Source organism: Protopterus annectens, chromosome 1.part0, assembly GCF_019279795.1.
Source record: "Protopterus annectens isolate FY-2018-M chromosome 1.part0, PAN1.0, whole genome shotgun sequence".
Taxonomy (NCBI): domain Eukaryota; kingdom Metazoa; phylum Chordata; order Ceratodontiformes; family Protopteridae; genus Protopterus; species Protopterus annectens.
The window spans coordinates 1685434775-1685460827 of NC_056725.1; the positions used below are offsets into that span (position 1 = coordinate 1685434775).

The 26053-nt window shown below is 42.1% G+C and overlaps 1 protein-coding gene across 1 annotated transcript in view; it reads right to left on the minus strand.

Moving 5' to 3' along the window:
* FAM83F (family with sequence similarity 83 member F) overlaps window positions 1-26053 on the minus strand; it is a 305909-nt gene that overhangs the window by 16640 nt on the left and 263216 nt on the right. Inside the window, exon 4 of the mRNA XM_044068588.1 lies at window positions 10872-11719. Within this exon, the coding sequence (XP_043924523.1) occupies window positions 10872-11719 (848 nt within the window). The remainder of the gene's footprint in view (window positions 1-10871; window positions 11720-26053) is intronic.

The window sequence follows — 26053 nt, forward strand, 5'->3', positions numbered from 1 at the left end:
CGCACACACCCACACACACACACACACACACACACACACACACACACACACACACACAGCTGGTATAGTTAATCAGTAAGGCAGTAAGGGACTGATGACTGATTTAGGGTATCATACTAAATGTATTATTTTTTGGCATTTGTTTACTGGGAAAGTCTGACTGAAAAATACCCTTTGTGAAAAACTAAGAAAAAAATCACTCTACTGCAAACACAAACGACAAATAAAAAACTGCAGGGTTCACACAGAAAGAAGTTGGTCTGCCTTGTTCACTTCACTTCCCTTTATTAACTTAAGCACTTTTCTTCCCACCAAACTGTGGGACTTCTTCAGATAAAAAACATTTAAAATTCAGTCATAAAATAGTGACAACCACTAGTCACCTACTTGCATCCACCAATACTAAGTACAAACCAATTAACCAGTTAATTAACAGAAAGATAAAAACATAAAGACATATGCTCTGCCTTTACTATAAAAGTATATACGTGAAAAAAATTATATATAAATGTGTGCATGAAGATATATGTGAAAACTACCCACACATAAAAGTACATTTATGTATCTTCTTCTTTCGGCTTTTCCCGGTTAGGGGTCGCCACAGCGGATCACCTTGTCCGCTCATGATTGGCAGTGGAGTTTTACGGTGTTGAGTTGCCAGCCCGGTGCCCAACCTTCCACAGAAGGCACACACTCACACCTAGGGCCAATTTAGTGTGTCCAATCCACCTGCAGTATGTCTTTGGGATGTGGGAAGAAACCGGAGCATCTGGAGGAAACCCACGCGACCACAGGGAGGACATGCAGACTCCGCACAGAAGGCACCCCAGCCGAGGATCAAACCGGAAAACCTCTTGCTGTGAGGCGGCAATGCTAACCACTGCACCACTGTGACCACTACAGCAATCAGGCATGCATAATAAAAGGGCACATATAAAAAATATATGCCCTTTTTTTAAAACTTGTTTGAATTTATGTTTTGAAATTAAAAAACACATACTACAACTCCCCCTGTGGCATAAATTTAACTAACCTTGAAGAACAAATACAAAATACACTTCAAATAATTCATTTGCTCTCTATGATGATACAGTCTATTATACATAAAAAAGGCACAAATGTGTACAGCTATATTAGTACCACTTTAACCAGGAGTAGTGCAGGTGTAGAGCCATCTACCTATCATGTATTGATTCAGTTGGCATTTAAAAATCTTTCAGGTTGCAGACTATTGTTAAATGGAGTGGGATGGTATTACACTTATTAGCAATGCAGTGTGAATATAGGAAGGGTCCTGAATTGTTGTTAGGTTTAGTTATGGAGAGTAATATTTTGTCAGTGAAGTTTAGAGGTCTCTTAGTAAAGCTAAATGATGGCGTGAAGAGATGAGAATTTTTCAGGGCTGTGCAGTAGTTTGAAGGTTGTAATTAACTGTGAGTACAATAGAGAATTATTTGGTTCAAGCTAGTTTAGTTGTTTTAGAGAGAGGCAGTGATGTGATCTATACTGTTGTTTGGTTGCAAATTTGTCTATTTTACTATGGCATTGCTCTAGTCTGACTAATAGAGAGGAGTTGAGATTGGTTAGGATAGGAGAGGCATACAATTGGGTATGGTGGAGAAGGGGCTATGTTTGTCTAGCAGAGTCGGTAAGGTACTGTTTTACTCTGTGGAGACAGCTTACCTTTTAGTGTATCTTCTTTTTGGCTTGCTGAGGGTGGAAATAAAATTTCAGCTGGCGGTCTATAATCATACTATGCAGTTTGCTGTGGGATACCAGTTCTGTATTGATCTTGTTAGATGTTAGTATATTAAAGGTATTTTTTGGGGAGGAGAGACACAGAGTTGGGGTGAATAGTAGTAATTTAGTTTAGCTTTTTTGGATTCATGAAGAGTTGTGAATTGTTGAACTACGCTTCTATAGAAGAGAAGGATTTCTAGGTGAGTGTATGGAGCATGGGTACTGTCCTACCAGCACATTTTAGAATGGGGTCATGTGTGTATTGTACTAGGGTGGCCTGTTTGGCTGCTGTGATTAGGTCACTGATAAGTAATGTAAACAGTAGTGGTTCTAGGATGGAGTCTTGTGGGACTCCAATGGATATAGAAAGGAAAGAGGAGAAATCATCTTGCTATTTCACTGCTTGGGACCTATTAGTGAGGTAACTAGGAAACCAATTAAATGAGGAGGGTGACATCCCACATGAAGAGAGTTTAGTTAGCAGAATATCATGACTGACTGTGTTGAATGCCTTTGATAGATCCAGAAATAGGTCTGAGGTTAGAAGACTTACATTTCTACTGTGATTTATTATATATGTGAAATTTGAAGGGCACTTGTAGTGTGATTGGAGGTTATGAAAAGCAATATATGTAGTAAATTGAGAGTGAATACATTTTTCCAATATTTTGAATAAGGATGAGAGAATGGTGATTGGTCTATCGTTTGTGAGCTCAATTGATCAGCTGCCTTTATGGAGGGTATTATATAGGATTTTTTTCCATAAGGTGGGGGCATATTTTTCTTGGATACAACAGTTTATTAGAATCTAGGCAGGATATGCAAGGCTATCTACAGTGAGTTTGAGATATTCAGATGGAAGTTGGCCAAGGGCAGTGTTTACTGTCTTAAGAGTGAGTACACATTTTTTAATTGCAGATGTTAGCACTGGAGTGGGTATGAAGGCCTGTTTTGACTTCAATGATTGAAGTGAGATTGCTGGATTTGTAGTAGTTTTGTTTTGTTTTGCAGGAGGGAGGTTACTGTAACTAAAACAAGCAAAAACAAGCTACTTTGCAGTAGTGTACAATGTAATATACATCTTATATATATATATTTTTAATTTTCCTTAATGCAGTTGCTATGAAGTAATGATTAACCTTTAGTAAAACATCAGTACCAGTAAAACAGAACCACCTGCAGCCATATTAGTTTATATAATCTGCTAGTGATGTACAGCATGTACGCAGACTACAGAATTGATGGATGTTAATATTTATTTACCATTTATTCTGGTAGATTTCATGTACAGGTGTTAAAATAAATTCTTCTGCCATGTGCAATGCATGGATTCTATTCATGATTTTTTTCTCTTTACATCAAGAAATTATGTGAGAAGGTTCTAGAGAACTGCTTTTACAAAACTTCTAACCTTCAAGAAAGCCCCAGGAACTGCCACTGATGGGAGCAATAACAGTGTGCTAATGATGTTCTAGCTAGTCCTCTCTAGAGAGGAATTCATGACTTACTCAAGGAGGTGCTGATGGTGTTCCAGCTGATCCTTCCTGGAGGGGACCTCATGACTCATCAGAAGAGATGCTGATTGTATTCCAGCTAATCCTTCCTGGAGAGGACTTCATGACTCATCCAAAGAGATGCTGATGATGTTCCAAGCTGGTCCTTCCTGGAGAGGACCTCATTACTCATCTAAAGAGATACTGATGGTGTTCCACCTTGTTCTTAATGGAGAGAACTTTATGACTCATTCGAAGAGGTGCTGGTGATGTTCCAGCTGGTCCTTCCTGCAGAGGACCTCATGATTCACTCAGGGAAGTGCTGGTGGTGTTCCAGCTGGTTCTCTCTGAAGAGAACTTCGTGACTCATTCAGGGAGGTACTAATGTGGTGTTCCAGGTGGTCATTAAGTGAGAGGACTTTGTGACTCATCTAAGCATGGGTCGAGTACCTAAGAACTTAAACCAAGGAGGCAGATTCACCACAAAACAGTCTAGAAGCTATGCCCCACTCTGCCCTGGCCAACTCAACTAACTACAGTATTGGCTGCAATGATAAACTATTATTTTCTCTTCCTGAGTGCAGGTCCACAATGCATATTAATATGTAGCAGTATACAAACTCTGAAATGTCATACATTCTGAATTAAGGACTGACTTCCCACTACCCTGTTTAAATCCCATCAAACAATATGTATTGTTATAATGTCTTTAATATCCCTCTCTGAATATATCATACATTTCATGACTACTTCTATTAGTAAAACTTGATCTCGATTCTCTATGTCTTATACATATTCACTCTCTGTTAACTGTGCTGCTGTCTCCAATCTTACTACCCCACTCTCCTTTTCTTCTTACCACTGTCCTCTTGTCTGGTATTCTTTTCCTCAATCTTACTCTAATTTTGGGAGCTACCTGACATTTTCTGCCTTTTACCTTTCTCCTTGTTCTCTGCTTTCTGCTGAGTAAAATTATTTTTCTGCTTTGTCTTCGTCTGACCTTTCCACCGCATCTTTAAATTTCTACCCATAGACTTTGCACTTCATCAAGGCCTTGTATTGCAGTGACCCACAATACATTCCTTTACTGTAAAAATATTTTTGTTCTTAGTTTCTGGTGCATATGGTAAGGATTTCACATTTATAATACCTTAAAGTTTCTTTTGAAACTGAAGATAGCCTGTCTATTTTTATGTGCAGGTGCCACCTAATGGCATCTGCTGCTTAGATTTATCTGTAACTAAATTAGCTTATTGCATTTTTTGACATCACTTGATTTTTTCATCCAGTTTTACCTTCAGATGGGACCCTGAACAGGGGTCCATCTGCCTCAGTTGGCGGTAGCTCAGGTGGATGTAAAAGAACCCACAGCTTTTATTAAAAAGAGCAGAAGTTCTCTCATGTCAATGCTAAACTTCCCATACTAAGTATTATAGGATCATTGGAGGTTACTAGGCTATTGGGCCTAGGACCTAGGGCTTTTACAAGCCTAGCCATGCTTTACCCTTGTTCCCTCATAGACCGAGAGAAATAACCTATATTAGCATGCAAATTTATGATCAGCACCAATTGCCCCTATCCAAAAGGGACACAGGTGAAACCCCCGGGGTAAATTTATGGTTTCCCATCCAACTGTCCAGGTTACAATAAAATAGGGTCATTGAGGAGCTCTATTTAACTTCAACTGGGAGTTTGTTCCAGAGGAGTGGCAGCTTTTTGGAGACATATCTGTCTCTCCAGCAAGTCCTGTTTGTGTTGCAGGCTAGGTTAGGGTCTTTAGAGTGAGTGAGTTTTGTCCCATTAGATTTGTGGATCTGCAGCATTTCTATTAAGGCAAGGTCCGAGACTGCTCTGCAGGTCAGGCACAAATTGCCTCTAAGCAGTCTATATTACACAGAGTATAGTGACAATGCCTTCAGTCTGTCCTTGTAGGCCATGCGATGAAGGCCTTGAATTTTCTTGGTGAGAAACCTCTGCGGTCTCTCCAGCTGCTGCAGCTCTCTGGTGAGGTACATACAGAAGGAAGCACTGTACTCTACTGGTCTGATGAGGGATGAGTACAGAGGAGTTATAACCTTCTTCGTTTTGGATGCTATTCCCTTATTTATGAGATGGGGAATGTAGAAGGCCTTCCTCACCACCGCGGACACATGACGATTGAAGTTAAGGCTGCTATCAACCTTAGTTCCCAAGTCTCTCACTACTGGGTTTGAACTTAGGGGGGTATTGTTAATGTTGTAATTTGCTGGGACTTCCCCTTTACCAAAGGGTATGATGATACATTTTTTTGTGTTAAGTTTAAGTCAGTGGCTTTGGCACCAATCATTTGTCTGTATAAGCCGTTTTTTTAGTACGGTGACATCGTTTTGGGTTTCAATGAATGCATCCAGTTTGCAGTCATCAGCAAACTTGGTAAGCCATGGGCCATCTATTTTCACCTGAACGTCTGAGAAATAAATTCTAAACAGAAGTGGACCCAGCACAGATCCTGTGGAACACTACTAGTAAGAGGTCTGGTGGTCGAGGTGGTATCCCCTACTTTGTATGAATTCTGTCGGTGAGTCAGTTGGCTGCCCATCTAATGACATATGGGTTTATCCCTAACTGGGTGAGTTTATTGATGATGCCTGAGTGGGGGATAGTGTCAAAAGCACTGGCTAAGTCTATATAGGTAGTATGCACTGTTTTGCCTTCATCCAAGGCTTTGATGAAATTTTCCAAAAAGTCCACCAGGTTTAACAAGAATGATCTGCCTTTAATAAAACCAAATTGGTTCAGGTTTAGAGTTTGAAGATCTCCTACATCCTTGTTGATTAGGGTCCATGATGATTCTTTCCATGGCCTTACAGATAAGGCTGGTTAGGCTTATGGGCCTATAATTTCCAGGGTCGGTTGAGGGACCCCCCCCCCCTTGTGCAAAGGGATCACAGTTGCAGTTTTCCATTCAGGTGGGACAAAGCCAGTACTTCGACTGTGGTTGAAAAGAGTACTGAATGATTCCACCAGCTCCTGTTTTAGACCATTTAGTAAAGCAGCTTGGGATATTGCCTGGTCCCATAGAGGCTGTGTTTTTGGCATTGGAGAAGGTGGTTATGACCTGCTCATTGGCGATATTAGGTGGAGGACTGGTGACAGGTATATGCTGGGGTATGTTTGGTGGGGACAGTGGAGTGAAGTTTTTGCTGAACACGTTTGCTAGTGGGTTGGCAATTTTCACAGGTTCCATATGAGTGGTACCATCCACTACTAGTTCTGCACAAATCTGAGCCTTCCCTTTAAGGTTTTGGATGTATGTATAGAATGCCTTGTGATTATCAATAGCCAGGGATGCTAATTTGGTTTCGTAGTTATCTTTGGAGGACTTAAGATGTTTAATTTGCTTATTCAAGCTGTGGGGGGGGGGGGGTGTCTTTCTTCTGCTGAGACCTTTCCTTTTTGTTCTTGGTCAGCAGTTTCATTCTCTTGTTGTATACCCTGTTTATGCTGGATGTCCACCAGGGTGGTTTGTTTTTTTTGTGAGGATCCTGATTTAATCCATTCAGGTATGGTTGAGTCTATACACTTGTATAGGTGTTTAGAGATGACAGTTAATGTACTCCTCAGTATGGGGGACACTGCTGTCCGTGGTGAGTGAGGGTTTGAAACAATTTATGCCATTGTGTAGGAGGCTATACTTTGTTTTGGAGAAATGTTTTAACCTTTTTGCTCCAAACTGGGGGTTAGTTGTGATTGTTTCTTCAAATGAAACAGATTTTTGAAATGACCTTACCAGGGAGGGACCAACACATGGGGTGGTGCAGCAATCTCCCATGTTGGTGAACATTAGGTCAAGGACATTTGAGCCCCTTGTTGAGGTGCTGACTATCTGTTCCTGAGCATTTGTGTTAACAAAGTCCAGGAACCTTAGGGCACTTGTGTTAGTGCTCGTATATGTTGCCCAGTTGATGGAGGGATAGTTAAAGTCACCCATGACTAGAGTGTTTGGCTGTATTGTGAGTGACTCAAGTAGGTGCAGGTAGGCAGTGTGGTTTACCCGGTTCATGGTGGGGGACCTATAGCTAACAATGATGTGGGGGGGGTGTCTTTCCTACAATTAGCTGGACTTGAAGTAGCTCTAGGGAGTCATACTGTTTAACTAGACTTGAGGCACATTTGTCTTTGATGAAGATGGATACACCTCCCCTTTGATTCTTTCTCATCCCTTTTGTGGTCTGAACATGTGAAAGACATTGTAGCCTTGTATGGTCGGGGTCCTCTCTGCGGCCTTGAACCAGGTCTCGGATACTGCACAGACATCTGTGTCTTCCAAAGTAAAGAGTGCTTCCAATGAGTGCAGTTTCTGATATAGACTCCTAACATTAAGCAGCATAGCCTTGAGTTTGTCTCTAGAAAATGCTTTTACATTGGGAATTTTCTTCTTATGACATTACTTAAAAAAGGCACTTTAGGGGAGGCAAGTACCTTAGTCAGTAAACGAAAGCAAAGAGGTGACGGGTGAAGACTGTCCCTGGCAAAGCAGCGTGGTTTTGCAACCATGTTATCCCAGGCTGACAGATCCCCCTGAACTGACACTAGAAGCTAAACCAATTGTTAAAGTCAATCATTTTTTTTGTTTGTAGTGAGGCATCATCCTGCGTGAAGGTGGAATGCTGCTTAGGACTAGGGGCATACCTGTCAGGGACACATAATCAGTGAGCTCAGTCATGTCTCTCTTTATATAGTCCAGTTAGGTACATATCAAGCTGTTCACTCCAACATGGACTACGAAAGAGCCCTAACAAAACTTGTTGTTGAGAGACCTGAGTGTGTGCATGATTTGGTAGATCCTGGCATCAGGTGGGTAGCCAACATTGACCTTCTCCTTGTCCAGCTTGGTGAGTGGGACATCTCTGTGTCTCACTATGGAGTCACCTATGACCAAGACATTTAGTTTTGAGATATTTTTCCTTAGGGGCTCGTTGGCTGAGACACTTGTGTGTGTGTTTGTATGTGTAATAGATGCTGTTAGGACTGCATTGTGTATGGGAGGTTTGTGTTTGGGAGGTCTCTATTCTTTTCGTATACTTCTAGTGAGTACCTACATGTATGTGGGTTTATGTGCTTTGTTGTTGGTTTCTGGAACATATGAAACATGTGTGCTGACAACCCATTTGGTATCTGATTTTGCTCTTTTGTGAGAGACAGCATTGACTCTAGATTTATAGTATAGATACAGCTTTCACAAATTGTATTTGTATGTTTTAGGAGTAATGGGTTGCTAGTATACACGAGGCAGTTGTTATATTGCCTCAGGATGCCAATGTCTATCAGACTGGCTGGAGAAACAGTCGGAAGCTGTTCATCTATTACATCAGGTTTGTTCTGTAGTAAGTAGTGGGGTGAGCGCTGGATGGAATTGGTTCTGCTGTTGATGAATATTACCTTAGGATTCCCCTGAAAACAGGCCATGCCTTGATGGACTAACCTGATCATACAAAGTAAATAATAAAGAATGGTATAAGCAAGAAACAATGCTCAACAGGGTGTGTGTTACTCTATAAATAATGCCCGCCCAGTGATGTTATGAGGCCCGACACTGCAGACGCTATATTTGCCATGGGAAGATTGGGCACTTGGCAGAATCCCACCTGAGGTAAGTTAACAGTAGAGACTCATTTCTTTATGCCAGCCATTTTCATTTCTGTTGTTGATAGTTGAAGAGATGTAATCACAGAGGAATATGTACGAAATGGAAGAGAAGGAGAAATGCAACTGGGTCGTTTTTAGTGGAAAATAGTTTCTGAATTTTAGATTTGGGACACTGACAGATTCAACAGTTACCAAGGATGTGAATTGGGAAAACTGCCATTAACCAATGTGTTGGAGAGACAGCAAAGACCACTGCCTTTTGAAGACCATCTTTTAGACTTTTTTTGTTTTGGCCTAGTGAATTAGTTAATCTATAGTCTACTCATCTGCAGCGTGCTTACACAGAATCGGCAAGCCCATTGAAGATAACAGAGGCACTGATACTTGTGGTTAGTACATAGAAATATACAAAAGTCATGACCTAACACTACTCCAAGACTGCATTTATAAACAACATGACTTATTGGAAAGGACAGTGAAATGTAAAAATATCTATGTGTCTGCAATATTTGTACCAGCAATATATATACATTTACATAATCATCATTATTGTGAATTCATGCAAGGACTGTACAACCACATATCTGTCTGAAATCAACTGACAGTACATGTATGTATGTTTTAAAAATTATTGTGGGAATAGTGAATGAATAGTTCAGCATAACATCGTTTAAAGAATCTGTTTTTCAGAAATGGAGAATTTACAAAAATACTCTTCTTTGGGCATATAACATATTTCAGGGTGCGAAGATCATGAGAAAAGTTATACTAATTTGGGTGTTGGGGAGGTCTGCCTCCTAATGGAGATGTTCTGAAATTCCACCTCCCTCACAACCTGTTTTGAAAAATACAGTTTGGGGAAACAGGTTTGTAAATCATGTTTCATCAGCCTGTGTTTCAGCCACCTGCAGAGTTTGTTAGATTTATTTACACTCCTCTTTTAATCAAAGTACTAGTGATTTACCATCAGAGATGATAAACTACACATCAGCATAAATATATAGCAAATCATTTACACCAAGAATTTGTTCTCTAGGGCCTGGCCCAATAGCATAAAGGGATGAAGCCCTGACTACAACCCAGAAAAGAAGTAATTTTAGATTAGCAACACAGGCACCTGTATGACCAAGTGGGAGGGGGATGAGTTGGATTAGTTATCCTCAGGAGGAGAAAGGATGCCAGAACCCTGATACTGGTGAAATCTAGTGCTTGCTGGGTGTATCATCAGCCTGCAGTCATCAGTGGCTCACTGTATTAAGTTGGGACCTTCCTGCTGAATCAGGGAAGGGTCTATTTCAAAGGATCGAATGGACAAATTGTTAAAACCAATATGGTCGACAATTCAGTTCATCAACAAAAAAAACACAAACCAAACCAACGCCCACAAAGAACAGAAATAATGTTTTTGCAGGGGATCAAGCCCCTTTGCATTCCCACAACCCCTGCTAATTATATACACCATCTCTGAGATTGCACTACAGTGGAGGAAAGGGCAAATTCCCCAATCCCCACTGTACCGTGATCTCAGTCAGAACGCTTCAACGGACTGAATTGTCAACCATATCAGTTTTGACAATTTGTCCATTTGATCCTTTGAAGTAGAACTGTCAGGGAACAGGCAGGTGTGAGGCGGCTGTAGACAGCATAGGATAGGGATGGTTAGGCAGCTCTGACAGACCAGCTAGTTTGTCCACTCATCACCCAAATCTTAGTAAAGGGGGAAAGGATGGACTAATATGGCTTCCTGGGGACTGAATGGGTGATAGGGCTCTTGAGTAGCTCAGGAACACTGAACTCCTGCTCCTACAGAATTAATAGGTTGACTGGATGCAGGAAGTGAAACCACTGGGCAAGGATCCCGGGGTGGGGTTCTTTTGTGAATTAGACCTGAAAACTGATTTAGTCACTCACTCACTCTAAGCTCTCTCTCTCCGTCTCTAAGAAACTCTCTATAGAACAGAACAACATATCCGGTACCAGTAATGTTACTTATAATGAAAAAGCTCTTACCTGCTAAACTTTCTCTGGCTCCCAAGACAAGAGATTGCAGAGAAGCACTTATGCGACTTCCAAATTTCTCTTTTGTTATTTTGGCAGGCCCAGTGGTATTCTGTGGGCCCAACTGTTCCTCTTCATTTTCTACAATGACAAAGCTGCCTTCATGTGTAGCCGCACTAGCTATAGAAGAAGCTGATAGGATGTCTCCGTTAGGCAGGTCAGTCTGACTGGGTCTCTTCCCTCTTGAACTGCTTCTATCTTTAGTCTTAAAGAAAGATGAAAACATTCTTTTGCTGTGTCTGAAGTTAGCCTCCCCAGTGACAGGACCATTGGCTGTTTCTGTCCTATCCTTTTCACCCTTTTTTCCATCTTGTGATTTGTTTCTTTCTAAAAAAGTGGGTGTTCGCTTTTTCTTTCCAGTGTCTGGTATGCACTCTGGCATAGGAGGCTCCTCCTCTTTTGTGTCTACTATGGTATCCAGATATCGCTGGATTCTTGAGTTTGCATCCTCTGTTTTCAAGTCCAGACCTGTGACTGGTTTACGAGAAGAGGAAGAGGTGCTAATTATGTCATTAGAAGTCACGTTAATACCTTGGACCAGAGCATATTTAGGATTAACCATCAGTTTCTGTGCTAGAGCAGTTGAATAAGGATTTGGTGCAGGAACTGTAGGTTTGTTAGTAGGTTGTGATTTGGACACTACATGTGGTTTGTACTGAGGAATGTTCAGCTCTTTGTGTAAGTTCACTTCCTCTGAACTGGCATATAGTTCCCTGAACTCAATGTCAAAATTTTCCGTTATCTGTCCAGTCATTACTGTGATGATGTTTCGATCAATACGAGAGGCAGTCCATGTAAAACTATAAGTAGAAAAACATAAGTGTTGGTGCATTAATACTACTTACTAGATAGAATTAAGCAACTTACCTTTGCATAGCTGCTAAGTACAGAATATCATAATGTATAAACAAATGGTCCTGTTTTGTGTTCTTAGACCTGCTCCTTTCTAACAGCTCAACACAAACTTTGCTATCTACCGCCCAAGACTGCACATACACAAAGCATATCATAGAGCATGTGTTATCCGGGTACTACCTGGATTTGGTGAAGAGCAATGGGATATCTGATGATACTACCACGTTCTTCAGCTTTTTCCTTTACACAAAACAGATGTTCACATACCATGTAGTGAAAAAAAAGAAACAGCTGCTGGTGTTCTTGAACCTTGTTCCTGTTGCTGAATATCCATATGCATGAGCATCTACTAAAATATGCTGTGGAATTCATTTGTTGCGTTATATGTTGATTTTGTTGCACGTACCTGCATTTAACACCAAAACTGGTTTGTAGCTCTTACGTACACCTGAATGAAAGCATTGCATTTATGCTTGCATGTAAATTTTTACCTGTGTGTTATCATTTCGCACAGAACTATGTTAGCATGTTTCAGTCAGCAAAAATACATATATTATTAGGTAGTTCAGTGAATATATTTGTACACAAAGTCAGCTCACAGTCAGTCACACAAGTTCAACAATGGCAGTGCCTGCCAAGAAAGATATGTTCTTAAATTGAAAAGTTGTATTTTTTCAAGAAACAAATAAACAAATAAAGAAATGAATAAATAAGTTGCTGGTAGAAATGCAAATAACAGAGACTAGTATTACAGAAGGAATAGTATGGAGAATATGGAGAGCTCAGGTGTATAATTATTCCTATAACTGTATTCAGACGTCTAAAGCTGTACTTAATCAACCATTCTATACTTATAGGTTCATAGGCAGGTACTAGGCTATGGGCCCTGGGGCCTATATAAGCCTAGCCAAAAAGGTTCCCTGGCTTTCACCACCCAAGAAAATTATTTTCTTGTGCCCGTCAAGCAGTGCCACAGAAGTGATCCCTGGGGTGAATTTTCTATTTCCCATCCAGTCATCTGGATTTTTCTTAAAGAGGGCCAATGAGGAGCTTTGCTTGACATGAATGGGTAGTTTGTTCCAAAGTATGGGAAGTCTCTGGGACAGGGATCTATCCCTCTAGCATGTTCGGTTTATTGTGGTGACAAGGTTTAGGTCCCCGGAGCGTGTGGTTCGGAGTGACTGGGATTTCTTTAAGTGTAGCATGTCCAACAGCTCTGGGTTTGACATAGCTGTGTATGTCAGGCAGAGATTGCTTCTGAGTAGGTGAGATGTGATGGAGAAGAGCTGGAGTTTGTTGAGACGGTCTGCGTATGGCATTTGTTTGAGGCCGGTAATCCTCTTAGTAAGGTATTTCTGTGCCCTTTCCAATTGTTGTAGGTGTCTTGTGAGATACACTCCAAACGAGGCATTGTACTCTATTAATGGGCATGATGAGGGATGAGTAGAGAGGAACAATGACCTCCTTTTTTCTAGAGGAGAACCCTTTTGTGATGAGGTGTGCCACGTAGAAGGATTTCCTGACTACTGTGACAATGTGGTTATCAAAGGAGAGACTACTGTCCACCTGTGTCCCAAGGTCTCTTATCACACTTTCACTGTTTAGTGAGCTACCGCCTATGTGGTAGTTCATGGGTACCGAGTTTTTCCCAAAGGGGATGACAATGCACTTCTTGGTATTGAGCTTGAGGCCATGACTTTGACACCAAGCATCTGTCTCTGTGAGGCCCTTTTGTAGAATGTCTACATCATTAGGTGATTCTATTATGGCTCCCAGTTTGCAGTCATCTGCGAACTTTGTTAGCTAAAGACCTTCTGTGTTGGCCTGCACTTCAGAGATGTAGATGCCGAACAGGAGAGGACCCAGGACTGAACCCTGTGGTACTCCACTCATCACTAGTCTGAAGTTGGAGTTGGCTACTTTTACTGTGTGGGTTCTGTCAGTGAGCCAGTTGGCCACCCATCGTGTGACATAGGGATTTATGCCCAGTTTAGTGAGTTTATCTTTAATTCCAGAGTGGGGGATGGTGTTTAAAGCCTTGGCTAGGTCATGATAGGCTGTGTGCACTAACTTGCCCTCATCTACGGCTCTAGTGAATGCTTCAAAGAAGTCAATCAAGTTTAGTAGACATGATCTACCTTTTACAAACCCAAACTGAGTGGGATCCAGAGTTTGGAGGTTACCCATGTCTTTGTTTATAAGCGCCAAGATGATACGTTCCATGGCCTTGCAGACCAGGCTCGTCAGGCTAATGGGGCGGTGATTTCCGGGGTCCATGGTGGCACCCCCTTTGTGGAGTGAGATAACCTTCGCTGTGTTCCATTCAGTAGACACATAGCCTGAGGTGAGGCCATGATTGAACATGGTACTTAGGTGGGGTGCCAATTCGTTCTGTAGTTCGTGCAGTACGCAGCCTGGGATGTTGTCTGGTCCCATGGATGCTGTGTTCTTGGCTTTGGAGAGTGAGGTCTTTACTTGTTCATCCATGATTACAGGGGCTTTGCATTCTTCCAGTATTAAGATGGGCCCATTGGAGGGTGAGAGGGGGGTAAAGTTAGCACTGAACCTATCTGCCAGGATGTTGGCAATATCGGCTGGTTCTTTATATTTAGTGCCATTGTGCTGTAGCTCAGAGCAGATCTGAGTGTTGCCATTGAGATTCTTGACATAGCTGTAGAATGCTTTGTGGTTGTCTTTGGAATCAGTGGTGATTTTATTTTCATAACTGGCTTTGGAGGATTTTGTGAGGGATCTCAACTTCTTGCTGAGGTTGACCAGGGAGTTCCTCCAATCTTGGGATTTTACTCTTTTTTGCAACAGCTTCTTCCTTCTGTTGTAGAGTTTGTTTATGGCAGGGGACCACCAGATTGGCTTTCTTTTTTTGGAGGATAGCGTCTTGGTTCTGTTGGGGATGGCATGATCCATGCACACGTGTATGTGCTTATACAGTGCATTTGTGTAAGATTCAGCAGTCATACCTCTATTTTGCGACTGCATGGCTGTTGTGAAGTTTGCCACTTCTCTCTTAAGAAGCATGAAGTTGGCTTTGGAGTAGTTTTTGATGGTGGTTTCCTTAATGGGCAATGGAGGTGGGATATGGATGTCTAGGGTGATTAGCTTGTGGTCAGATCTGACCAGCGAGGAGTTGATCTCTGGCATGGAACACCAGTTACCCATATTGGTAATGACCAGGTCCAGGATATTGCTGCCCCTGGTGGGGGTGTGGACAAGCTGATCCAAGGCATTGGAATTTATGAATTCCAGAAAATGTTGAGCAAATGAGTCGGTACATGAGTAGTTTTCCCAGTTGATGGTGGGGTAGTTGAAATTGCCCATAATTAAGGTATTGGGTTGTACCTTAATATTTTCCAGTATCTTAAGGAATGAAGAGTGAGGATCCTGGGGCATGGTGGGGGATCTGTAACAAGCTACAACCTGGATTGCAGTCTTACCCAGTGTTAGTTGCACTTGGATAATTTCAGATGCATTATGTTGAGCAACTAGCATGGAGATGTGGATATCCTTAATGAATATGGACATGCCTCTGCCTTTAGTGCTTCAGTCCAGGTTAGGTGGCCAGAAGGTGTGGTATGAATTATAGCCTGGCAATGCAGGGGTTCTCTCTGGAGCCTTGAACCAGGTCTCTTGTCACTGCACAGATGTCGATGTTCATCATTTTAAGGAGTGCCTCAAGTGACTGCATTTTAAGGTTTAGACTTTTAGCATTGAGTAGCATTATCCTCAGAGTTAGCTTGCTTGTACCTGTTACAGTGGTGAATTTAGCATTTGACCCTTGCCTAAAAAATGCATTATAGGGATGGCAAGAGCCTTAGCCAGTATCCGGAATCCCAGGGGCAACAGGTGCGGGCCATCTCTGGCAAAGCATCTTGGTCTGTCAACCATGTTGTCCCAGGCAGACAGATACTGGATCCCCTTAGAATGACACCAGAAGCTTAGCCAATTGTTGAAGTCAATCATTTTGTCCTTGTACTGTGGTATCATTCTGGGTGATGGCAGGATGCTACTCAGGGCTAGGGTCATACCTGCCTGGGCTACAAGATCCAAGAGCTCCTCCATGTCTCTTTTCATGTAGTCCAGGGAGGTACATCTCAGGTCATTCACACCAACATGGACAATGACAGAGTCATATTTGTACTTGTTGTGGAGTGACCTGAGTGCATGCATTATGTGGTGGATCCTGGCACCCAACAGGCAACTGACAGTAACTTTCCCCTTGTTTAGCCTGGTGAGTGGGACATCAGTGTGCCTGACTATAGAGTCACCTATGACTAGTGTGTTGAGTACGTTGTTTTGCCTTATAGGCTGAGGTTGAGTGGCACACTGATTTTGTGGGCTATGTGTCATTTGGGTCGTGTTGGGGGGAGGGTGGTTGTCTGCATTTCAGCTTGGGAGGTCTCTGTTGCTTGGGCAGATTTTTATTGAGAGCCTCCATGAATGTGGGTGTGTGCTTTGCGTTTCTGTATGTGGGTATTGATAGTGTGGGTTTTGAAGGACTATGCATTGAGTGTGTTGTGGTGCAGGTGTTAACCTTCTCCTCTTGACTGTCTAGTCCAGTCTTGGCTGGAGAGAGCTTGGCTTCCAGTTTGGCTATATAAGTGCATCTCTCACAGGTTGTAGTGTTGGGTGGTAGGAGGAGAGGGTTGTCAGTGTACATGAGGCAATTGCTACATTGGCCCAAGATGCCCAGATTTATCAGGTGGACAGGAGAAAACACTGGGAGCTGACCCATGGATATGCCTGGATAGGTGCTTATTAATTTAAATACTAAGAATTGTTTTCCTCTTGACAAGTGAGGAAAGTTGAGTGCTGTAGTAATTTGTAGTTTATTTAGTGCTTACAATGAGTTCTGAGTGAGTGCTGAGCACAAGGAAACAGTTTTGAGTGCTGAAACTAAAAAAAATCTGTTTAGTTCTAGCTAAAACTAACTAGTTTTAGCACCAATCCCAAGAAGAAAAGCAGGCCACGGCCTATTTGGTGATCCGCAGTCTTGTCCCAGATGTTGCAAGGGTCTGCAGGCTTGTAGCCTTTTTCTGGAGATGCCTCGACTAGCAACCAGACCAATCAGGTATGTTAAGCACAGACACTCACTCTCCAACCAGAAAGAGTCAGGAATCAATGCACTCTGCTCCTACTCTCACCAGGATCAGAATATAAGCACAGATTCTAAGCTATCACCTATAAAGCAGTTATTAAGCTTTCTGGTGATCAGCAGTCTCCAGGAAACAATGTAACTGCACTCCTTCTCTCACCAGGAGAAAACAGAAGCACTAATCCCAAGATGACTACTGAGAGGCAGAATGTGGGCTTTACAATAACTGATGGTCTTGCAATAGATGGTTAAAGGTAAGATGAAAAAATGGTTTATCCTAAACACTGCAGTGTGCACTAGAGGAGTTAGATGTGAAAGTAGGTAACTTAAGTTTTACCTGTCTAAAAGTTAAGTTTTAGTGGAGAGTCACTATTTTAAAACAGCAAGATAGATTGAAAGGGGGTGGTCACTTTTGTATTATGGTACTATGGAATAGAGTAGGATGGCCAATAAATGTAAATAGTTGAAGGGGAGTGATTTCACAAAATGATAATTTTGTGCTTACTCACCAGCCAGTAAAAGCAGAGAGGAAATGAGATATATGGTCAAATTAACATAAGGGCAGGCAACTGGAAAAACAGTGGTGTCTTCCTAGTCATTTGAAATGCAATATTTGTTTAATTATGTAACAGTTATTTTAGCTGTAGATAAATTAGTAGAACTTAAACAATGAAGTTTTCTTTTTATAGTTTGAAGGAGTACAAGTGAACAATTTTGTAGCATAAATTTTCACCCGAAATTTAAAACAAATTATATAGTTCACTTTGTCATATATTATTTTTTAAATACATGGTAAAAAATAAGGCATTCAGATAGATACTAACATGTGCTTAAACTCTTAACAACATCCACAACTGTTGTATAACAAAATAGTAAAATAAAACATACTGGTCCATTTACAGGAAGTTTAGCGGTGGATACCACTGGTTTATAAAGATACATTTACTTTTGGTAGAGCATAGTTGATCAAAAATTATTCTTAGAGATGGAACGTTTTAGGTCACATCCTGCTGCCTTAGCTGACCAGGCAGCCTCCTAATTGTACTTTAGGCCCATCTGTCCCTCATTATAGGTTAATACTAGGCAAACATTCACTAAGACTATTAAGAGTCACGGCAGGCAAGTGCCTAAAATTACTATGTAAGTCAATATATTCACTTCTGTTGTTTAGAGGAATGATGTGTGATAACCCAGGGGAGAATGTATTATCATTAGGCGAGAAGGTTATGCGGGGAACTCTCTGGTTGCCATCACACTGCAGACTAAGGTGTTTTTTCGTTGTGCTCAACCATCTAATCTGAAACTTTCCAGAGTGATGATATAAAGACCACAGCTTAGGTAGTTACTGTAGAGGGAGAGGGTGTGTTGATTCCATGGGACCACTGAGGATCCTAGCTGAAATTTCCATTTGCCCTTAGCACTGCCTGGTTAAGTGACTTGCTCAAGGTCACACAGTAGGCAAATCAGGCTCAGGTAAGCAACCACAGGAAATACAGCTCACAGCCTTAACCATCTAAACCAACTGCCAAACAAAGAATGGCCCATTCCCACAGTCAAACCCAGGCTGCCTGGCTGAAATCCTAGAATTCCAGCTAGACCATATGAGACATCCCAGATAGACAGCTTCCATTTCTGCATGATACACAAGCTTGTCACAGTACTTTCCCTTCTGTTTAAGCTAGCCCCTGACTGCATTTCCACCAAACCCCAACAGATGTGCTGTTGCTGTAAGACTAGGAGATGTTTCTTCCTTCATCTTAGTATTTAAAGCAGAGGTAATCCAGAGGGCTTGAGTGAAGTCTGGTATCCCATGGTTCCCACCTGTGACCCAGAGGGTGACAGGACTAACAAGAAACAGAGTATAAAGGATTAGTCCAAATACATCACTTTAGCTAGCAGATCTAAGAGATTCTCTCTCTGATACCCTCCCTGTGGGAGGAATAAAGACACCTTTTTGAAGTTTCAAATAGTTTATTCAGTTAAGTAGTTTGATGGATGAGTGTTCTTGTTCTACACAACTGCTTGCTAATCCGTAGCTATCCTAAGTATGCATGTTGCTTTGCATGCAAAGACATGGGATACTATCACTGGGTTGGAAGGCATCAACACACATCCCTCCTGATACTGGCTTCTGCTTTCCATGTTCCTGTACTTTGGACCTAGTACTGGAGAAGCAGAAGAATGAGCTGGGAACCACCCCATCCTCCCCCTTGATGGGAAATCTGTAGCCTCTCATTTCACATCCTCCCCTCCCCAGCTCCTCCAGTGCCCAAGTCATTAATCAAACTTGGATGATCCTGGTCACAGTTAGGTACATGAAAAAAAAATCAACAATGTCAGTGTGTTAGCAAACATGAGTAAAGTGCTATGGGAGGGCTTTTTCCTTGTCCATCCCTACTTATGTCTGCTAACCCCAACTTTTCAGCTGCTCCTAACCTCAACCCTATATATTACCTTACCAAGACCCTTTTCGCTTACAATACCACTACTCAAGTCTTTGACACACGACTTCATACACACACACACACACACACACACACACACACACACACACACACACACACACACACACACACACACACATGCTCACACACACACTAAAAAACTATCATCTAATGTAAGCCTTATTCTAATCCTAACTTGGAAACAATTGCACACACTCAGCACCTCTTACAAAATCACACATAAAACAGTAAAACTATCTCCCTAACTCAAACCCTAACCCACAAACACTCACACATCTGCTGCTAAAACTAATGCCAAAGCTTTCACAGTTTCTGAGAACTTCAACATTAAAACAAAGCCCCACCAACCATTATACATATAAAGCATAGACTCAACATGAACAGTTAATGTTCCTCACTTTGACATTTCCAAAACTTGACAAATGCCATTTTCTGCTGAAAGTGACAGAGGAAAACTGTTGATTAGGAGCTTAGACACACACACACACACACACACACACACACACACACACACACACACACACACACACACACACACACACACCTCTACACCTAAGGCTAATATAGAGTGCCCAATACATATCTTTGTAATGTGGGAGGAAACAGGAGAACCTAGAGAAAACCTATGCAAACACAGGGAGGACATACAGAAAACACACAGAAGACACCCGAGCCAAGAATCAAAACAGAGATCCTCTTGTTTTAAGATGGCAACGCAACCTGCTGTGCAACTGTGGCACGCACACACACACACACACACACACACACACACACACACACACACACACACACACACACACACACACACACACACACACACACACACACACACACACACACACACACACACGAGTCCCCTTCAGATGGTCAAACTTTTAAAAGCTCGACTTTCAAATAGCTGAGACCATATGAAAAAACCTTTAAAAGTTCGAATGGTCTGAATGGAGATCTCCATAGATCACGGAATGGGAAGATTTCCATTTACCGCAGTGTAGTGCGATCTCGGAGTTGGTATATTTAAATAGTGGGGGTGCAGGAGGGCTTGTCCCCCTGCTAGCACTGTTTAGCTTTTTTTTTTTTTTTTTTTCTCACATTTTCGAACATTCAAATGTTCGATCATATGGTCTCAGCCATATGAAAGTCGAACGTTTGGATGTTTGATTAAGTGAAGTAGATCCATATAAATAAATACATATATATATATATATATATATATATATATATATATATATATATATGTATATAAACATATATATACATTGGGTAACTCAGCCACTGGGGATGCACAAGCCAGTGCATTTCTTTGTGCCGGTCCCAAGCCCGGATAAATGGGGAGGGTTGCGTTAGGAAAGGCATCCAGCATAAAACCTCTGCCAAACTACTGATGTGAAGAAAATTTCATATTTACATACCAGATCGGTCGAGGCCCAGGTTAACAACGACCACCACCAGTACTGTTAACCAACAGGGTGCTGGTGGAAATTGGGCTACTGTTGGCCGAAGAAGAAGAGGAGGGGAAAGGCATGCCCGAAGGCAGGAAGAGAGGAGGAAGGTTAGGAGTGTTGTACTGAGGGTAGGAGCTTTGAATGCTGGCAGTATGACTGGTATAGGGAGAGAGCTAGCTGATATGATGGACAGAAGAAAGGTTGATATATTGTGCGTGCAAGAGACCAGATGGAAGGGAAGTAAGGCCAAGTGTATAGGAGGCGGGTTCAAAATGTTCTATCATGGTGTGGATGGCAGATAAATGGGGTAGGGGTTATCCTAACAGAACAGTATGCCAAGAGTGTTTTGGAGGTGAAGAGAGTGTCTGATAGAGTGATGTTTATGAAACTTGAAATTGATGGTGTAATGATGAATGTTGTTAGTGCATGTGCTCCATAAGTTGGGTGTGCGATGGATGAGAAAGAAAAATTTTGGAGTGAGCTGGATGAAGTGGTGGTGAGTGTACCCAAGGGTGAGAGACTAGTGATTGAAGCGGACTTCAATGGGCATGTTGGTGAAGTGAACAGAGGGGATGAGGAAGTGATGGGTAGGTATGGTGTTAAGGAGAGGAATGCAAAAGGTCAAATGATTGTGGATTTTGTGAAAAGGATGGACATGGCTGTGGTGAATACGTATTTTAAGAAGAGGGTGGAGCATAGGGTGATGTACAAAAGTGGAGGAAGATGCACACAGGTGGATTATATCCTATGTAGGAGGGCCAGTCTGAAGGAGATTGGAGACTGTAAAGTGGTGACTGGGGAAAGTGTAGTTAAGCAGCATAGAATGGTGGTCTGTAGGATGATGTGGGTGGTCAAGAAGTGGAGGAGGACTGTGAAAGCAGTGCCAAGGATTAAATGGTGGAAGTTAAAAAAGGGTGATTGTGAGGTGGAGTTCAGGGAAGAGTTAAGACAGGCACTGGGAGGCAATGAAGAGTTACCGAATAACTGGGTAACTACAGCAGAGCTAGTAAGGGAGACTGCTAGGAAGGTGCTTGGTGTGACATCTGGACAGAGGAAGGAGGACAAGGAGACATGGTGGTGGAATGAGGAAGTACAGGAGAATATACAGAGGAAGAGGCTTGCGAAGAAGAAGTGGGATTGTCAAAGAGATGAAGAAAGTAGAAATGAGTATAAGGAGATGAGGAGCATGGCAAAGAGAGAGGTGGCGAAGACTAAGGATAAGGCATATAGAGAGTTGTATGAAAGATTGGACACTAAAGGGGGAGAAAAGGACCTGTACCGATTGGCTAGACAGAGGGACAGAGCTGGGAAAGCTGTGCAGCAGGTAAGGGTGATAAAGGACAGTGAGGGAAACGTACTCACAAGTGAGGAGAGTGTGTTGAGTAGATGGAAAGAGTACTTTGAAGGGCTGATGAATGAAGAGAATGAGAGAGAGAAGGTTGGATGATGTGGGGATAGTGAATCAGGAAGTGAAGCAGATTAGCAAGGAGGAAGTAAGGACAGCTATGAAGAGGATAAAGAATGGAAAGGCTGTTGGCCCAGATGACATACCAGTGGAAGCATGGAGGTGCTTAGGAGAAATGGCAGTGGAATTTTTAACTAGATTGTTTAATTAAATTTTGGAAAGTCAGAGGATGCCTGAGGAGTGGAGAAAAAGTGTTTTGGTACCTATCTTTACGAATAAGGGTGATGTGCAGAGCTGCAGTAACTACAGAGGGATAAAACTGATCAGTCACAGCTTGACGTTATGGGAAAGAGTAGTGGAAGCTAGGTTAAGAAGGGAGGTGATGATTAGTGATCAGTGAAGGATGGAGCTGCCAGGTAAGAGGAAAAGAGGAAGGGCTAAGATAAGGTTTATGGATGTGGTGAGAGAGGACATGCAGGCGGTTGGTGTGAAAGAGCATGATGCAGAGGACAGGAAGAAATGGAAACAGATGATCCGCTGTAGCGACCCCTAACGGGAGCAGCCTAAAGAAGATGATGATGATGATGATGATATATATACATTGGGTGGGAGGATAGCATAATGGTTAAGGTGTTTACCTTGCAGACACAAGGTGCAGGGTTTGATTCTCACATGGGGTAATTGGCTAGGCTTAAAATGGCCCACAAGGGCAGTTAGCCTAGTACTAATCTTTGAACCTATGAGCATCTATGCACGTGCACACACACACACACACACACACACACACACACACACACACACACACACACACACACACACACACACACATAGATTGATGGATAGATGGATAGCTAGCTAGCTAGATAGACAGCTAGACAGACACAGACAGACAGACAGACAGACAGATAGATAGATAGATAAAGATTTATAAAGACACTGGAGGCATTACATAGACAAAAAGGACAGTTGGGTAAGAACGTATCATAACAGTAGATGTCTTACTGATCACTGTTGCAGTATTCCAAACAGATGGGTTATCAGCACTGAAAACCGGCTGGGGTATCAAAGCCATACATCCCGTGTATAACCAGTCTATAATCTCAGCCTGTGAGTGTAGGGGTACATAAGCAGATGTATGAGTGCAGTTCCTCAGCCTATCTTCAAGCCAGCAGCCTAAAGATATCTGGGAAGCAAGTAAACAGCTAGGAGAGAAACAATCAGGATATAAGAAGGGGGCCCCCTTGGTCCTGGAGGCTGCCAAACAGGGCAGCAGAGTAAAAAGGAATGATACAGGTGATAAAAAGGGGTAAGGTGAGTAGGAAGGAATACTGCAAAAGTGATCAGTGGGACATCTACTGTTATGGTAAGTTTTTACAGAACTGTACTATGTCCACACAGATGAATGATACACAAAGCCTATGGAGCAAAAGGGTGGATGGTTGAGAAGTGTTATAACTGTCTAAGAGGCCAGAAATGACTGACATGGTGAAGGTGGATCTGAACTTAGAAAAGGTGCCTACTCTTTAGTGCTTAGTGAAAGTGTGTAATGACGACCAGATATCTGCTTTCAGAAACTACCCCTTTGCAGAAAGCTCCAGAAGAAACCACTGCTCTAGTAGAATGGGATTTTGGGAAATATGGCAAGGATTTTCAATGGCAAGTGTAGAAATAAGAAATGGACCTACAAATCCGGTTAGCAATGGTCCTCTTTGATACTGGTTGGTCCAGCTTAAAGTCCATGAAAGAAGCAAACAGTTGGCCTAATTTATGAATAGACTTAGTATTGTCCAGATAAAATCTGAGCTGTCTGTGTACATGCAGGGAATGTAGAATTCTTTCTCCCCTGTTCCAAAGGTTGGGGAAGAAGGTGGGCAGGTTGATGGTCTGACTGAGGGACTCCTTGTTTCCTACTTTAGGCATGAAAGAGGGACTGACCATCAGGAACACTGTGTCCTTATGGAAGATAAGGAAGGGGGGAGTAGCCATGAGTGCAGGAAGCTTTGAGATTCATACAGCAGAAGTAAGAGCTACCAACAAATGGTTTTCCAAGTGCAGAATTTTAGAGGAGGAAGCATTATGGCTCAAGGGGAGCAGAGTGGATTTCTCCAACATATAGTTGATACCCCAAGGAGGGGCACAGTTTTTTCAGAGGATTTACATGCAGGACTCCCTTTTAAAAAGGTTTGATCTGAAGTCTGGATATAACAGGAAGATTAAGGGGGAGGCAGGCTGAAATGGCTGAAATTTCTGCATTAGTAACTGTATTTAGAGCACAACCTAGAGCTGTTTTACTGAATTTCCTGTTTGCACTTATTTTTAAAATCGTTTTTTTCTCAAAACTTGCATTTTATCTGTCTTTGGCCTAGCACTCTTGTGTGGGGTCATTTACTGCACTGTTATACTTGCTGATACTTGTGAACCTCTGCTATCTCTGAAAAAACAAAAACAAAAATCTTGCTTTTTCCCACTTTTCTGAGATTTAAAAAAGTTCAGTTACAGGCTTGCTGTTCTTGAACTGTTTGTAAGTTTCTTGAAGGCCATTTTTTGCTTGGGCTAAAGGGAAGTCTCTCTGTTGATCAGTGGCAGTGAAAAACATTGAGCAGCCTGCCTGCCCCTGTGGGAGTGGTTACTGACTTGAAACTGTAGTTTTATTGGCCATTTTGGGTCAATTCCAAACTCCTTCATCTTCCTCTCTTAAAACCTTATTTTGCGTGGTTTTGCGCGTTTTTGTGCATAGCGCAACAGTGGGCAGCGCCGCCTAATTGGGTTTAAACTATTCCTGGCTCCACAAAGTCTGCTCTTCACTTTTTCCCTTAGAACTGCTCTATCTCTCAATTTAAACTCCATATTCTCATTCTAAGGCCCTTCACTGGTCCAATTAAGTAATCCTACAAGTTAACACTATTAAACCATAAGCACTACTTACTCTTATACTCTCTACGATTACCCTGTCCTCTATTGGTCCGTCTTAAATTCAGTTTCCCTATATTACTCTAGCATGTCCAAAGGTCAGTCAATGGTTTCCTCTCCAGTCCAGCTGGTGAATCTGGGAATTTTGAGGCAATGTTACAACTGTCTCATGTACACGGACAACCCTCTCCTCCTCCAAACAGGTTCAAATATATGTGAGAGATGCAACTATTTAGCCAAACTGGAGGCTGAGCTCTCTCATCTCAAAACTGGTGTAACCAGTCAGGAGGAGAAGGTAACCTCACACAACACAATTCCAGTATCACATAGTCCCACCACATCAGCGAACCAAACACATAAATACACAAAAACATACTCGGAGGCTCTAAATAAAAATCTACCTAAGCAACAGAGACCTCCAAAGCAGACATCCAAGCAAACGCTACCTCAAAACAAAACACACACAACACATAGCCCACACAGTCAGTGTGCCAAGCAGCCACAGCCCTTAAGGCTGAATAACACACCTGATACTCTTGTAATAGGTGACTCTATTGTCAGACACACTGATGTCCCGCTCACCAGGCTGAATAAAGAGAAGGTCACGGTGAGCTGCCTGTTGGGTGCTAGGATCCGCCACATAACGCAAGCACTCAGGTCACTCCAAAGCAAATACAAATATGACTCAGTCATTGTACATGCTGGTGTGAATGACCTGAGACTTACCTCCCTGGACTACATGAAAAGAGACATAGAGGAGCTCTCTGATCATGTAGCCCAGGCTGGTATGACCCTGACCTTGAGCAGCATCTTACCCTCACCTAGAATGATGCCACAGTACAAAGACAAAATGATCAATTTTAACAATTGGCTAAAATTTTGGTGTCATTCAAAGGGGATCCAGTATCTGTCAGCCTGGGATGACATGCTCGACAAGCCACGTT